Source organism: Stegastes partitus, unplaced genomic scaffold (assembly GCF_000690725.1).
Source record: "Stegastes partitus isolate 25-593 unplaced genomic scaffold, Stegastes_partitus-1.0.2 Scaffold1124, whole genome shotgun sequence".
Lineage (NCBI taxonomy): Eukaryota > Metazoa > Chordata > Actinopteri > Pomacentridae > Stegastes > Stegastes partitus.
The window spans coordinates 141,146-157,160 of record NW_007578855.1 but is presented as its reverse complement, the minus strand read 5'-3'; the positions used below and the strand labels follow the sequence as shown (position 1 = coordinate 157,160).

The 16,015-nt window shown below is 46.3% G+C and overlaps 1 protein-coding gene across 1 annotated transcript; it reads left to right on the top strand.

The window, feature by feature from the left end:
* The first annotated feature begins 128 nt into the window (after positions 1–128).
* LOC103368117 (trinucleotide repeat-containing gene 6B protein-like) lies at positions 129–15,887 on the top strand. Its single transcript, XM_008296372.1, has 21 exons — positions 129–135; positions 1,511–1,598; positions 1,922–1,943; positions 2,215–2,655; positions 3,019–5,922; positions 6,069–6,209; positions 6,436–6,626; positions 6,778–6,837; positions 6,976–7,134; positions 7,255–7,392; positions 8,349–8,549; positions 8,779–8,892; positions 9,246–9,456; positions 9,549–9,701; positions 9,847–10,014; positions 10,330–10,476; positions 11,321–11,413; positions 11,651–11,866; positions 12,115–12,185; positions 13,618–13,757; positions 13,866–15,887. The coding sequence occupies exons 2-21, from the start codon at positions 1,542–1,544 to the stop codon at positions 14,437–14,439; spliced, it is 6,201 nt and encodes a 2,066-aa protein (XP_008294594.1). The 5' UTR covers positions 129–135; positions 1,511–1,541; the 3' UTR covers positions 14,440–15,887.
* The last annotated feature ends 128 nt before the right edge of the window (positions 15,888–16,015 follow it).

The window sequence follows — 16,015 nt, the reverse complement described above, 5'->3', positions numbered from 1 at the left end:
GTCATTTCTTATTCAATTTAGCCTTGAAAGCCTCGAAGAACTAGCTCGCTAGGCTAGCAACCTTGCTAGCCTGCTAGCGGTAGGTCTGCAAGAATTTTTGCACAGAAGCACTTTATGTCCTGTGTGATTCCCGAGGTGAGTATCGAACACGCACGTAATGCGTTTGGTAGCTTTCACTGATTAACCGCATTGATCGTTTCTGTATGTGTACAGCCGATTACGTTAAGCTTTCTCCGTTGTTTTTTTTTTTTTTTTGAGAATAGCTTCGTTTGCTACGCGTTGAAATGCTGAAGAAACGTCACATAAGTTCGTCGTTTAATTTGGCTCCGTCGACCGTTAGTCCGCTCGCCGTCCGCTCGCTGGCCGGCCGGAGGTGTTTATGTGCCCGACGTAGAGTCAAAATAGTAAATAATGTAAATGAAAGGGACTGTGTTGGAGAATACGGGGCATGTCGTCGGTTAGTATGACGTGCCTGTTGTCTGCAGTCAACTGTGTCGAGAGGCACCTTGCTCTGTGACAGCTTACCGCCGAGAGCCCCGGCTCTTCAGGTCAAAGCCTCACCAGCTGCTTTAAAGTCGGCTACCATTAGCTCGCCTTCTCGCTGGGAGAAGCTCCTCTGGTGGTCCCTGCACAGCTTTACGTAGTCCGGCTCGTTTGTAATGCGGCTCCGGACACTCGCCTTGTTGAGGTTCTCCTGAATCCCACAGACCAGTTGTTAAAGGTGATGCCAACTGGGGCGCCACACGGTGAAGGGTTAACGCTTTAAGTTGTCCAGTTAGCTTACATTAGCGCCGTGTGTGTGTGTGTGTGTGTGTGACACGGTGCTAATTACGTGCAGCTTAGCTAACAGGAGCACTTGGCCCAGTCGTATTTACAGCTCTCTGGAATCTGAGATCGTTTTAATTTCCCATATGTGAACGGGCTTTTCTCTGCACCTTGCGGTATGTTTTTTTTTTTTCCACTAAAACTGGCTCACGTGACTTGGATGCGAGTCTTGTGTTGTTTGCTTATTGCATATGTTTACTCTGGGCAGGGTGGGAGGCAGCGAAAGAGCGTGTCCTTCATAACACTGGACAGATCACTCATTCATCATGTTCTCAGATTGAAGCTGGTATCCTCTGGATCATGCAGCCATCGCAGTCTCTACTGAAAAAAGTGACCTTTCCCGAAATGTTGTAGCGCTTAAAGTCATATGTTTGTTTGGCTGCTGCCTGTGTTGTCTCTTGGTTGGAATTGCAATCGTTTGCTGGTTAATGAATTATGCAGTGAGAAGCTAGGCTACCAAGGGCTGTTGTCAAGCTGTCTGCCCCTGGTTAACATTACAGTCCTTACAACATCGACTGTGTAGGAGGATACTTGGCAGTGATCTCATGAGCACATATTATTAATTTTGAGTCCAAGACTATATGTGTGTGTGTGTGTGTGAATTGTATGCTTTCGTGAGCATTAAATTACATTCATTGTGGCTTGAGTAGCATAAATAATTCAATGTGTACATTCCTCTTCACAGACAGGAGAATCAAGAAGGGGAACAGTAGTTCATGGAAGACAAGAAAAAGAAGAAAGAAGATAAAAAGAAAAGGGAAACCTCTCAGAAGGTAAACCTTGTTTTTACTTTGTACTGACAATCTGTGTGGTATTCCTCTATCAGGCGCTCACCACTTCCTTGGTTTGAATTGTTTTTGTTGAAATGAAGCTGATATGAATCAAAAAATTTTCTGTATTTTCTTTGATAGCTTTACTTTTTGGGCCAATGGCGTATTTATTATGTTTGCTTTAGCAGTGCTTTGCTCGTGTATATCTGTAGTAGTAAGAGCAAAGTGTAGTGTTCATGTGTTTATTTGTGAGTGGTTATCTTTATTTAAATCTTACTTTCTAACTTAAACTCTCCACTGTTTTGTTTCTGTTTTTATTCTTTTAGGTGCCAGAACCGAAAATCAAAGGTACGTTTATGTCATATTCACACTTCTCCCTTTGTCACTCGTCATATTTCATGTTACTGTGTCAGTGATATCACTCCTGTGCCTCATTTATGCATTAATCAACAGTGCCTAGTGCTTGTAGAAAGTTTAAGATGTTGTGATTTACAGTTTTTCTGATTGTGATTATTGCATTTTGTTGGTCACATGTAACTGCACGTCTGGACGGCCGATCTGTTTTTGTCACACTAAAGGCTAACCGTGAGTCACATCCTTATCTGTATGTGTGTTTCAGTGCCAGAATCAGCCAAGCCCTCCTCTTCCCAGCCACTCGCAACCCCAGGCTCAGTGTCCCCCAGCCCTGGCCCCGTTGCCCCCTCATCCCCCAGTCCTGGTGCAGTTGGGGTTTCTGCCCAAGTTCCTCCTGGTGGCGGGAACAATGCAAAGCAGCGGACTGCTGTGGCCAACGGACAGCCCTCCTCCTCCGTCTCTGGAAGTCAGACCTCCCAGCAGCAGCGATACATGTCTAGAGAGGTTCCTCCGAGATTTCGCTGCCAGCAGGACCATAAAGTGCTACTGAAGAGGGGCCAGCCACCGCTGTCCTCCATGCTGCTGGGTGGAGGAGGGGGGGAAGGGGGTGCAGGAGGGGTTGGAGGAGGCAGCGGCTGGGCAGGCGCCCCACCTCTTCCGTCGCAGGGAGCAGATAACCCCAATGCAAACACAGCTGGAGGCACAGGTGGGCTCGTTTCCGAGAACATGGTCAACTTTAATGTGTAATCCACACACCACAATGGTAGTTTTCTGCCTTAAATTAGCAAATGTCCAGGATTCTGCTTAGAAACACCACAGTGCATTTTACAGGTGATCCAGCAGCCATGTAAAAGGTTTTGCAAAAGGAAAACAGTCAATCAGTTGACCTTGTGTCCTCAGAGTCACTCAAACTGTAGTTTTAAAGCTGCACATGACAACAGTGACATGCATTCACAACAACTACCTGGAACTTTAGAAGGACCACCTGTTGGCAACATCTACAAGTCATTTGTTCATGATGTTGATGCTAAAATGCCAATTAAATTCATGTTTGCTCTTTTGTCCATAGATTCCAACCTGGGTTCATCTTCCCCTTCACCTCCCAACTCCTCATCATCCTCATTATGTGTCGCTGCTCTGTCGTCGTCTTCTAATACTACTACTTCAACTTATGCAAATTCCACATGGGGGGCAGGCTCTGGCAGCCAGTCCTCCTCTCAGGGCTGCGGAAAGGTGATTGTGGATGGGACTGACCTGGAGGACTGGCCCAGCATCATAAGCGGGGCCAAATTGAGTTCTGATGGGGCTGGAGGAGGGGTGCAGGAGCAAGACTGCCCCGGTAACAACAACAACAGTAGTGCCTCATGGAGTGAGAGAAACATCCAGCAGGGAGGAGGAGCAGGGAACATGGACAATCCTTCCCCACCTCGTTCTTCTCCTCTTTCCTCCTCTTCCTCACTTAATGAATGTGTTCAGTCAAGTGGTGGTGTGTGGGTCTCTTCCACCTCATCTCAGGTGGAGGCAGGGCTAGGATCAGCAGCATTTTACAATTCCAAAGTCTCCCATCTTCTTCCTGGGCCTCAGGAGAGCCCTGTGGGTGGCAGCAGCAGTGTCACTGGTGCCAATTTCAACCCCAACGTGAACCCCTCCGCTTGGCCCGCCCTGGTGCAGACTGGGACATCAACTTCGGCTAGCGACAGCCTTCCACTACACTCGTCCATTACTTCAGCTTCCTCATTCTCTGCCAGCACCGCCCTCATCACCACTCACACGCTTTCATCTGTGAATCAATCTGGTCTCTATCAGCAGCACACTGAAACAGCTGTGGGAGCCAGGAGTGGAGAACAGCAGCAGCAGCAGCAGCAGCACTTAGGAAACCCTGGGCCGGAGCTGTGTTCAGGTGGGGGAGCACGAGAAGCAGGACCAAATCAAGAAGGTGGCAGTGACGGAGACTGTGGAGTTGCTAGTGAAGGAGAAGGAGGTGGTAATCTTTCTGGCTCTTCATCTTCCTCCTCTGCTGCCTCTTCTTCTTGGAGATCGATGCCTCCAGTGTCCACTGATCTCAGTGCGGGTGCCTCGCAGGCAGATGGGTGGGGCGGAGGAGGGGCTGGAGCTCAGGGGCAGGAAGGGAATGTTTGGGGCTTTGGTAGCCAGGGTGATAAGGCAGGGTGGAGCAGGGGAAATGGTGGTGGTTCAACTACCCCAGTGGTATCTCAGGGAGCGTGGGAAGGAAGCAGTTCAGAAGCAGAGTGGGGTGGTACTACAGAAGGTGTAAGTTCGAGTCATTTAGCAATAGGAAGTGGAAGAGGAGGAGACGGGAGCAGCATCAGCAGTAGTGCAGGCAGTGTAGGTATCGGAGGCAGCAGTTTGGAGGAGTCTGCCTCACCAAAGTTTGCAACTATTACAAAAGCTTGGGACAATCAGAAAGGGATGGAAGGTGGGGATGGAGCAGTTGGCGAGTGGGGAGGAGGAGGGCAGGGTGGAGGCACTGGAGGTGGTGGACCCTCATCCTCCAGTGGAGGAGGATCCATAGCTGGAAGTGGTGGAGAAGGGAGTGGTAGCGGACATAAACAAGAGCGATCCTCGTCTGTGCGCCACCGCTCCCACCAGACCGCCAATGCTGAAGTGGCCTTACATAGCATGCTCAATCGATCCGACCTGGACCCCAGGGTTCTGTCTAACACGGGCTGGGGGCAGACCCAGATTCGACAGAACGTGGCCTGGGACTTGGACACCACAACAGGAGTAGGGAACAGAAATGAAAGAAACACTTCATCTTCCTCTGCATTCTCATCAGCAACCATGAACACTACCACTAGTCGCAGTCCTGGGTACCCGTCTAACACTGGTTCAGTAACTAATGACACATCTGCTGGCAGTCACACCACCAGCCTGAGCTCTGGCCCTGCTACAGTGAGGGATGGCTGGGATGGTGGTGCTACCCAGTCCAGCTGTGGTCCTCACATGCCTAGTAGCTCTATAAGGAAGCCAGGATCTCCAGAAGAAGAAGAGGGCAACCCAAGTAAGGCAGCTGGAGGCTGGGGTGATCTCCCACCTGAAAGCCAGGGGAAAGGGTGGGGGACTGAAGAAAAACAATGGGGAGGTCGCAGAGGAGGAGGAGGAGGTGGAGGAGGAGGAAACTGGAGAGACTTTGGAGAACAGGGTAGTGGGTGGGTGGATGGTCCAGAGGATAAAGATACAGGGGGCTGGAAGGGGACTGGAAGAGGGGAGACAGGTGGTTGGGGAGGACAGTCTGGAGGAGGAGGAGGAGGAGGAGGAGGAGGAGGAGGAGACTGGGGACAGAGAGACTCTACACATGGAGGAGGGTGGGGAGATGGGAAAAGTAGAGGTGGAAGCAATTCTGATGAGGGATCTTCCTGGGGTAATATAGATGAAGGGGGATCTCAGCGTGGAGGATGGGGAGGAGGAGATGTGGGTGGAGGCAAATCCCACCAGGACTGGGGGAGTGCCAAGACCCACACAGCAGCAGCACAGATACCAAACAGCCAAGTGGCACCAATTAAAGCTCCAAATCAACAGCAGCACCAATCACAGGGCCAGCAACCACCAGGAGGTCCAATGCAAGGTGGGTGGAACAGCCGGTCAAATGTTGGAGGTGGAGGTCCACCTTCCAAGAATCAGAACCAAAGTTCGGGCTGGACCGCTGGCCCGATCCCCCAAATCTCTGGGGGTGGGGGTGATTCCCTGGAGCCCAGTGGCTGGGAAGAACCTTCCCCCCAGTCCATCAGTCGCAAAATGGAAATTGATGATGGCACGTCAGCCTGGGGCGACCCAACCCGCTACAACAGCAAGAATGTGAACTTGTGGGACAAGAACAGTGCTACGCCAGGCCAAAGCCATGGTCAGCAGGCCCCACCACCACCACCGCCGCCAGCCATGCAGCAACAGGCACCGAGGAGGCAGCAGAGCATGCAGCACAGCAGTAATGCAAACCCTGGCAATAGTGCAGTGGGTAAGAAGAAGCACCATTACAAAAAGAGTAACTGAAGTAGATTAAGCATCAACATTTATTACATAGTGAAGGCTTTATTAACAACCCACTGACCTTACAAACATTTTAAAGTCTAAAGCATGGTTTTCATTTTCATCAATGTCCAGGTCCAGGTATGTGGGGTGGAGGCACGCAAACTGTGGATAATGGTACAGCTGCATGGGGCCAGGCGTCAGAGGCAGCAACAGGTTGGGGTGATCCAGAAGAACCTGGCAAAGTTTCTGGCTGGGGCAACCCCTGTAAACCTGGTAAGAGTTTATAAATCTGTAATTTCAATATCACAATATCTGAGTTCTGAGTTGTTAAAAATCACTAATATTTTTAAACCTGGTGCTTCGGTCCCACAAACCACAATTCAAGCAACATCACACATCTCTCTGGGTTTTAGAAATTTCCACAACTCAAGTTCAGAATAGAGGATATCTCGAGAACTGACTGCAGACATCACAACCCTCTGCTTTGTGTTTGCTGCAGGCACTAAGTCAATGGAAAGCTGGGGTGGGAAGGGAGATGGCTCTATTGCAGCGTCCCGTCACCCCAGCTGGGACGAGGACGATGATGGCGGCGGAGGGGTCTGGAACAGCGCTGGCTCCCAGGGAAGTGGCTCCTCCTTCAACTCTGGAGGCTGGGGTCAGACTCACGGAGGAAAGAGAGGCAATATCAAGGTGGGAAAAGGAGATTCTAGGACACACACACAAGTTATGTGGCCTCTCGTTAGACAAAGTAGTTCTCATTTTGTTCAGTAATTTTCTCAGTATGTCTATCATTTGCACTTTTTCTGACTGAAAGTATGTGTTCCAATTGTTTTTCCTAAAGAGTGGAGGCGACAGCTGGATGAACCCGGTGTCACGCCAGTTTTCAAATATGGGTCTTCTGGTAGGATATTTATTTATTAATGTCTTTAACTTTTCTCTAACACAGCCTGTCACCTGTATTAATAATGTTACTATGATTGATAGATGAGGCCTTAATCGCTGTCCTACGATGTCACTAAATTACTTGGCTGTTTCTCAGGGCGATGATCCAGTTGTCGACAAAAAGATGGAAGGAGACAAGAGAGGAATAACTGACTATAATGGAGAGATGCGGAGGGGAGGAAGAGGTGGAGGAGGTTACCGCATGCCTAGTTCCAAAGACATGGGGCCTGTTGACATGGGGCCCTACGGGGAAAAGGTGGGAGTCTGTTTGTATTTATTTAGTTTCAAAGCCATCCGTCTTCATTTTGCATTAATTCAACTTTGACATCGACCAAATCAGCTATATATCGCTGTTTGTGTTTCCGTTGTGCTCTAGATGGGTGGCCACGGAGTGTTTGTCGGCAGTGGCGGAGGGATGCCTCAGCCTCGAGGGATGCACCAGCCTGGCATGCATCCGATGAACCCCTCCCAGGGGTTACGTGCTCAAGTGCCTCATCAGTTCCTGTCTGCTCAGGTTTCTGTCTTTTTATGTTTCTGATGCTGTTTTTGTGAGACATTGAGGTTCTCATGAATGTTACGAATACCACCACATGACATGGCAGTGGCTGTGTGGGTTTTAGGCAAGGGGTGACATTTAGGAGGCTGTTAACAAAACGTTAAGACATTTTAGGATCTTCTTGTGTTGTATGTCCGCTGTTTAAGTGTTTTGGTTTTCCAGCATTCCTTAGTTCTCTGTTTATCTTGTGAAATTGCAAAACAGGAGGTCATTTGGCCTTAATGCAGCCCCACACTAGTTGCATCTTGAAGTCGCTTCACTTCATGAAATTTCATCAAGTATCGGATCCTGTTTTGTCTTGCACGATGGATGTGCAAATTTCTGATGAAATCTTTTCAACCGCTGTTTTTATTAACAACAAAAAAAACCTTTGAGCAGCTGTGGCTCAGGTGGTAGAGCAGTCGTCCTCCAATCATGAGGTGGGCGGTTCGATCCCCTCCACAGTTGAAGTGTCCTTGGGCAAGACACTGACCCCGAAGTTGGCAGCACCTTACATGGCCTTTCTGTCGCCATTTGTATGAATGGGTGAATGAGAAACACATTGTAAGTGCTTTGGATAAAAGCGCTATATAAGTGCAGACCATTTACCGTATTTTAATCATAATATGCGATCACATGCTATAAGAATGTGCTCGATATTACCAGACCAAAGACTCTGTGTGCCCCTCTATGTACATACTCATTTCCACTGCAGCTGACATGTTTGTGTCACAGGCACATAACCTGTCTCATGCACCTGTGTGGTAAATGGGACAGCCATAAAAAAAGAAGAATTTACTGTTTTTTTTTGCCATTCAGAAATTTGCAATGAATAGAACTTGATGAATACAGTGCTCTAATTTCTCATAATTTACACTGTTGTTGCGAGTATTTGTATACGCTGCCATTTATGTGTGAATGTATGTGACATGCAGGTGCCGGGTCCCATGCTGAAGCAGATGCCCTCTCCTGGCGGCAGTGTGGGTGGAGTAGTCGGGGGAGTTGGAGGTGTTGGTGGAGTTGGAAGTGTCGGAGGGGTGGGTGGTGTTGGAGGAGGGGTGTTCCCTCCTCAGATTTCCCCACAGCAGCTCGCAATGCTCAGCAACATTTACCCCCACATGCAGCAGTTTCATCTGGTATGTGGCCAAATGTTCCACTGGTTGACATTAATATTCCATTGTTGACTGTTTTGATCAGTGTGCCATACTGACATGTCTTTAAATGCGTGGTTAACTGTAGTGAAATTACCCTTAATGATCATTTTAATAACTTTGTCACACTTTGGGATATTAAAATGCTTGACTACCGGCCAAGATGTTATTTGTTCACGGCAGTCTCCGACTATTTTTGCCTCCCAAAACTCAGGCTTGTCAGCTTCTGCTACAACAGCAGCAACAGCAGCAGCAGCAGCAGCTCCTGCAGAACCAGAGGAAGTTCCCTCAACCTCAGCCTCTCAGGCAGCAGCCAGACCCACAGCAGGTGAGCATGATCGTACTAGGTCTCGACACCATAACTTACAAAGCTTTGTCAACAGCACCTCAATCTCTACTATGACATTTCTCTACTACAGCAAAACTGTCTTGCTCATTCTACAGTCAATAATAAATGGGAAGTGGTCAGACCTGTTCCTGAAGTTGGATTAATTAGCTGAGCTGTAGTTAAGAGCCATGCATATGATATTAGAGGAATATATATTCTATGTGCTAATAAATACTTGACCAATATGACTGCTGTGCTAGGTACTATAAAACCATATGTTTTTGAATAAGCCCTTAACACACAAAGACCATTTGTGACAATTCACCCTGTACTTCTTTGGATCTTATCCTCAGCTGACGAGGATTATGGCTATTCTGCAGCAGCAGAGACAGCATCAGCAGGGTGGAGTTGGAGGAGCAGCAACAGGAGGAGGGAGCTCCAAACTGTCCCCCTCTCACCTGGGAGGAGGCCTGTCCAAACAGGCCATGGTAGAGCCCCTTCCACATCCTGGAATCGGGGGGCCCCTATCAGACCTTCATGCCAAAACGCAAGGGATGTACTCTGGTGAGTCCAACTGGCAAAATGCTTGTGGTTAGACTCATTGAACTAAAAAAATAGCATGAGCCTGTGAATGATTGCACTTTTCCTTTTGTCAGGTCTTACACCTGGTGGCAACCTGTCAGGACTGGAACTCAGTCCCATGATGGGAGGGATGAAGGACATGGGAGGACAGCAATCCCGGTTCAAATGGATGATGGAGGGACACTCCCCAGCTCCCTCACCACCTGACACAACCCTTCACAAAAATGGTAGGTTAACAGAATGTTGGTAGCGTGATTTCTGCAAAGGCAAAATACTCACTTCAGTAAAGCACAGCTCCCAATCGTCTTCTTCGAATGAGCCTCTGTGAATCAAAGTGATGTGGAGAATTCTCTGTTTTGTGTCCTTTCCAAGGCCCTTTACCCACTGGTATAAAGGTTAGAGGAGGGTCCCCTTACTCCCAGTATGAAATGCTGGGCAGTGATGGTTTAGGGATTCCCCCTCAGGGCTCGGCAGACAACTGGCACCGGACCCCAGGAAGTAAAATGGGGAACAAACCCACTACATCTAGCTGGCCTCCAGGTGAGTTTGTCTGTCTCTGCCACTGGTTCTCTAACATAATGAAATAGGATCTGAGGAGGAAACGACGGCAGAAAATGTCATTTTAGCTGAAGCTGTTGTTCCAGTTTTTGTTTTAGCAACTGGCCAACAGCTAAGAAAAACAGATCAATTAGATTCATTTGCTCACACTGGGGACATTTTAGTATGTAGAAATATTGGTTTAAAGATAAAAGGGGGCTTACACATTCACAGTAACAAACAGCCACAGTCAGAGGATGCTTTTATGTTTTGCTGCTCATCGTTTCAGTTAATATGTTCTCTGTTGTCTGATGACAGAGTTCCAGCCCGGTGTGCCCTGGAAGGGAATACAGAGCAGTGGAGACCCAGAGTCTGATCCCTATATGACCCCTGGTAGTGTTCTGGGCTCCCCAGGATCCCCGAGCCTCAACGACTCTGACCACCAGTTACTGCGAGACAACATAGGTATTTGACTGAGTGCATCTCATGTTTGATGGGCATCGTTGTCGGTTTTAGCGTTGGTGCTTCATAGTGTTAGTTGCAAAAAAAATCATGAGATTTCTGTTACCACAAGTTCCATTTTTGTCCAAAATAAAACAAAGAATAGATGACATGGCCTTACTGTGGTAATGATATTAGTCACTTGTGACAAGAAGCTGAAAGACTGGATGAAAGCATTTTAAATACTATTATCCAATCAGTCATACAGCTTAAGGTGCAGTTGTTAATTGAGCGCATTATGGAAGTTCCCTTTTGAAGCTGCAGCTTGTCTCTTTGAGGATTAAGGCTGAGCAATACATCTATTCACCACTAACTGTTGTCACTCACTGGTGAAATAATAAACATCTCCTGGAACACGACTCGTGTTTTAGCCAGAAAACTTAAAATGTGAAACTGGAAGTGACACTTCACCCTGGGCCACTGGTTCCCAAACACCTCACAGGTGCTAATCTGCTGTTGCATAACTGTTATCAGGACTCAATAAAGATTTCGAAGCAATTTTAGCTTAATGTAACTTTAGTGTTTTTGCTGTATCAGGATGAAGTCTGTATGGCTGACTTTGTGATTCATTATTGTTAAAACACACATGCACAATGTGACTGGTGGAGCCTCAGTAGTGGCTCTTTTTTCCCTTAAGTTTTTGAAAAACATGCCCCAGTGCCTTTTTTTTTTTTTTTTTCTTAAATCAGAAAGTCTTACGTCAGTGATTTGGTAGTTGCCTTCACAGGCTCTGTCTGCAGTCCTGCTCAAGTATTGTGGCCTTGTCTTGTTTATCACAAGATTCAGATGATCTTGTAATGTTTTTTAGGGCCAAACCCCTCCCTCAACACCTCGCTGCCTTCACCTGGTGCCTGGCCCTACAGTGCCTCAGACAGCCCCCTCAGCAATGCACACAGCACAGGTATGAGGGTTGTTTTCTTCATATATAATGTATTTCCCTTTGTAATTTGACTTTTGAATCTGTTTCATTGTTATTAACTCAGTTGTTATCTACCGTTCAGTGTATTTGTTTCTGTGCCTGCGTTTGTGTTATTACTGTATTTTAAACCATGCTCTGTCCTCTCCACACCCATTTCTGTGATTTGTTTTTCAAAACTACTTTTCCCCCTCTTTCCCCCTCTCCCCACTTCCTTTTCAGGAAAGTACTCGGAGTACAAGCCCAGCTGGCCTCCAGAGCCCATCGGACAAAACAAGTTGTGGAAGACCAATCGCAACAGCTCACAGCTGCCACGCCCCCCTCCTGGTCTAACCAATCAGAAGCAGGCCTCGCCCTCCCCATGGGGTACTGGAGGTCCACGGTTGGCTCGGAGCTGGGGAGGGGGTGGGATGAATCAAGAGTCAAGATTTGGGCCAGGTACTTTTTACAGGGAGATATTTCATAACCATTTCTCAACATATCACAACGGTATATGTGGCGAGGAGACCTCGACAGTGATGTGAAGACTCCGGTCTCGCAACGATATCATGACAGCTTGTAAACAAGTGTAATTGAAATATCATAAGCATTATTTTTGTTTGTCATCGACCGTGATATCCTGTAATTTAATCTGTGTCGTCTCTTCTGCTTGTCTCGTCCCTGCTTGTCTGTTTTTTCCTCTCTAGGCTCAGCTTGGAGTGATTGTGTTGCCTCCAGAGGCAGCTGTTGGTTGCTGCTGAGCAACCTGACCCCTCAGGTAAGAGCGAGGAAAGGAGGGACTGATTAAGAGAGCTAGAAACCACGGGAAGAGACAAAATTGACAATTAAATGTGCTGTCTATAAACTAAAATAGTGCAGAAAAGTGGGGAAAGATACAAAAACAACAGGATTATGCTGGACAAGCAGTGGAGAATAAATTTGTGCCATATTTGATACGTGTTTCTGAGATCTCATTGATAAGATCAGGCATTATATGTAAAAACAGCTGCACATGATCAGTCACATGTTAAATGCCCTTTAGTGAATAAAAGAGGAATCAAAGCAATCTGGCAAGTTGAGGTATCCTATTTAATATATTTAAGATTTTTCTCATTTAAAGAAAGTTATGGTAAAAGTAAATTTTGTATTTGTACAAATATTTGAAGATTACCTTCATGTTTTAATATTTTTAGTTAAATCAAGAAGGTTTAAAATTCCATTTTTGGGGGACACGGACGGTGGACGTTATAAACATGTGTCAGTCCAGGGGTTTAGTTGCATGAATGCCAGATCCTAGTGACATTTTTTTGGGTAAAAACTTGCAAGAAATCTAATGAAGAGCTTAAAACACATTTAGAAACCTGCAGAAAAGTAAAGGGAAAAAACTGTATGCAATGGAATAACCAGAGCTAGTTTGCATACATTGATGTGATATTTGTGCAAAAAACAATTAGTGCCGTATATAATAATAATATACAGCTTTGACATGCATGTCTGTTTGATCTCATCCAAAGATTCAATAAACATCTATTTTTTAATTAATAGATTTTTTTTCCTACAAGTATTTCATGTGTCAGGCTTTACAGGGTTAAACACAGTCACCACAACACGATTGATCATGGCCATTAAGTAAAACAGCTGCCTAGACAGATTGGTCAGGGTTTGAATTCAACAGCATTAAACCGCTGTGCTCATTAATCTGTATTCCCCTTCAGTCTGCCTTATGCAAATGAGACAGAACCATGCGTGACCCAGCTGTAATTGGATTGTGAAGTTGGATGAGCCATTTAATCAATTAGGGTTTGCTCAAATGACACTCGCATAGCACCGCTCTTGGAAAAGCGTAGAAAGGAAAATGTTTAATTATCTCCAGACAAAGTTTGTCTCACTAATACAGACTTTGTTCAGCATCGTATTTGGCCGTACTGCGTGCTCGTGTGCACAGGCTTGCGCAACTTGTCTTAATGTAACTGTGACACAATCACAAATCAATAAAACCAAAGTGCACAGTCTGCATTTATTATTAATAAACCGTTTTTCATAACCATTGTTGTATAACCTCTTGATTCCCTGCCCTTTCTCTGGCCTTGTAGTTGATGACTGAAGACGATGGATAATTACTGTAGAGTTGCCACATCGCGCACACACACACACACACACACACAGTCACACTCAAAATGTTTTGTACTTAACTATTTTTTTCCCTGTAGATCGATGGCTCCACGCTGAGGACTATCTGTATGCAGCATGGCCCCCTGCTGACCTTCCACCTTGGCCTGACCCAGGGCAGCGCTCTCATTCGTTACAGCAGCCGGCAGGAAGCAGCCAAGGCCCAGGGTGCACTGCACATGTAGGTTTACCTGCACCCTCACCAATGTGTTGAACTGAGTGGTGAGAAGTGGCGCTATGTAAAAAAACATCAAACTGAAGAGAGCCTTGTCTTCTGACTTCATTTCAGGTGTGTTCTGGGCAACACCACAATCCTGGCGGAGTTTGTGAGTGAAGAAGAAGTTGCTCGCTATTTTGCACATTCCCAGGCCGGAGGGGCAGAGGGAGCCAGCTCAGGAGGAGCGGCGGCTGGTGGGACGCAGGGTTCATCTGGAACAGGCACCACTGTGGCCAGCAGTGGAGGGAGCTCCCCTGGGAGTGAGCGGGCAGCAGTGGGCGCAGCTTCAGGTGGAAATGGAAACGGTGGCGGAGGAGGGGAGAGCGGAGCAGCGGTTCTAACTAGTGTGAGATCCTCTGGCTCTGGCTGGCAGAGTCTCGATGGTACAGGCAGTTCATCAGAAACCTCTTCAGCCCAAGGACCTGGGCTGGGGATCTTTTCCCAGTGGAGCACCAACGGCGCGGGCGAGGGAGGAGGCGTTGGGGGAGTAGAGTCTGGGAGGTCTGGGCTATGGGGGGGCATGACTGCAGGATACCCCAGCAGCAGCCTGTGGGGGGCACCGCAGATGGAGGAAAGGCACCAAATGGACAGCCCTGCCGGATTGTTGCCCGGCGACCTGCTGGGGGGAGGAGCTGACTCCATCTGACGAGCCCCTCCGTTTGTACGTGTAGGTTTGGACACACTGATACAGCATACACTGGGATACATATGTACTTACTATGGCACACACACACAGACACATTTACATTGTATGCATATTAATGTACTACACATATACACACACATGTGCATACATATACACGGTATGCATATTAATGTGCACACACAACGCAGAAATGTGAGACATGCTTACACACATTCTCGTGGCCAGACTTAAGCTATTATATAAACAAATGCAGGGACTGTTAGATGTGTATACAGCCTTTTTCCACAGATGAAGATTTCAACTGCTTAGACTTGAAACCTGAAAAAGAATGAAAAGTCAGTTGGTCTGAAAGACTTGACTGGATCGCAATGTGCTTAGTAAATAGGGGACTTTTCGACAGATTTACATACACATGCACACACCAAATACAGAGAAGCCTTCAGACAGATAGGCACTGTAAACAGCATTACCTTCATCGTATAAGAGAACTTAAAACTACTACATGATGTGAGGTTAAAAGTGCAGTTTGTATTCACATCCCCTTAAAGACGGAGATCGAATCCAAACAAATGCAAACAGCTCTGATTGACAACAGAACTGTATCTTACTGTGTTAAGTTTGTTTGTTTTTTTTCCGTTTGTTTGTATGTATGGTTTTAATTTTTGAACAGTGAAAATATTGAAAAATGTCATTGTTCTGTTTTCAAAATGCTGACCTCCTACTGTTGTATCTCACGCACTCTTTCTCTGTTATTCTCTCTTGAACCTGTTTGTTACTGTTGCAGTGATAAATGTTAAATTGCTGGCAGTTTGAGGCTATGATGCATTTCTCCATGTGTCGACACTGTGCGCAGTGTCACACACATTATATGAGTATGAGTGAGACTGAGACCAAGTAAGTGGATTAAACCACCGCAGTCGTTGTGCGTGTGTGTGAATGTGAGGATAATGTGTGTGCATGTTAATGCCTGTCATAATGTGGGCAAGGCTGCTTACTATACAGAAGGTCTATACAAAAATGTTTTGAGTGCATTCGGTATACTGCTGACTGTGTGTTAAGAAATATTGGCACTAATGCTTATTTTTTTTCTCTCATTTGAAGTTGTTTGTTTTTTTAGCAGACTTGTCTTTTTTATTGTCCGACCTGCAATAATAAAAAAGAACATTTTAAATGACACAAAGAGCTGAAGGCATACGCGTTGAGAAAATGGACATGCCAAATCTTATCAAACTGTGTGGAGTGGGCGGGAGGGGCGGGCTGGGGGTTGTTTACAGATGCAGAGTAAGCGTTACCGTACGTTTTTAATGTTCTGTTGTTGTGTATTCGTTTTAAATTAAGACAGGCTTTAACACTCCTGTTCAGTGTTTTCGTTTTGAGATTTTACAAAAGAAAAATTTATTTAAACAAATGAGAACAAGATTAATAAAGACGAAAGTATTGGCTTCTAATTTGTCCTGTTTAATTTCTCTTACAATGCACACACACACATATATATATATATATACACACACTAATACTAGTGAATGCTTTGTTATAAAGACAAACTCATGTGAAAGAAACTGTCAAGGGAAAATGT

Bases quoted from the DNA above. Each gene is read 5' to 3' on its own strand.
- LOC103368117 (XM_008296372.1), top strand. From the start codon at position 1,542: ATGGAAGACAAGAAAAAGAAGAAAGAAGATAAAAAGAAAAGGGAAACC. The intron at 7,135-7,254 runs GTGGGAGTCTGT...GTTGTGCTCTAG, and splicing joins TGGGGCCCTACGGGGAAAAG to ATGGGTGGCCACGGAGTGTT. The intron at 10,477-11,320 runs GTATTTGACTGA...AATGTTTTTTAG, and splicing joins GTTACTGCGAGACAACATAG to GGCCAAACCCCTCCCTCAAC.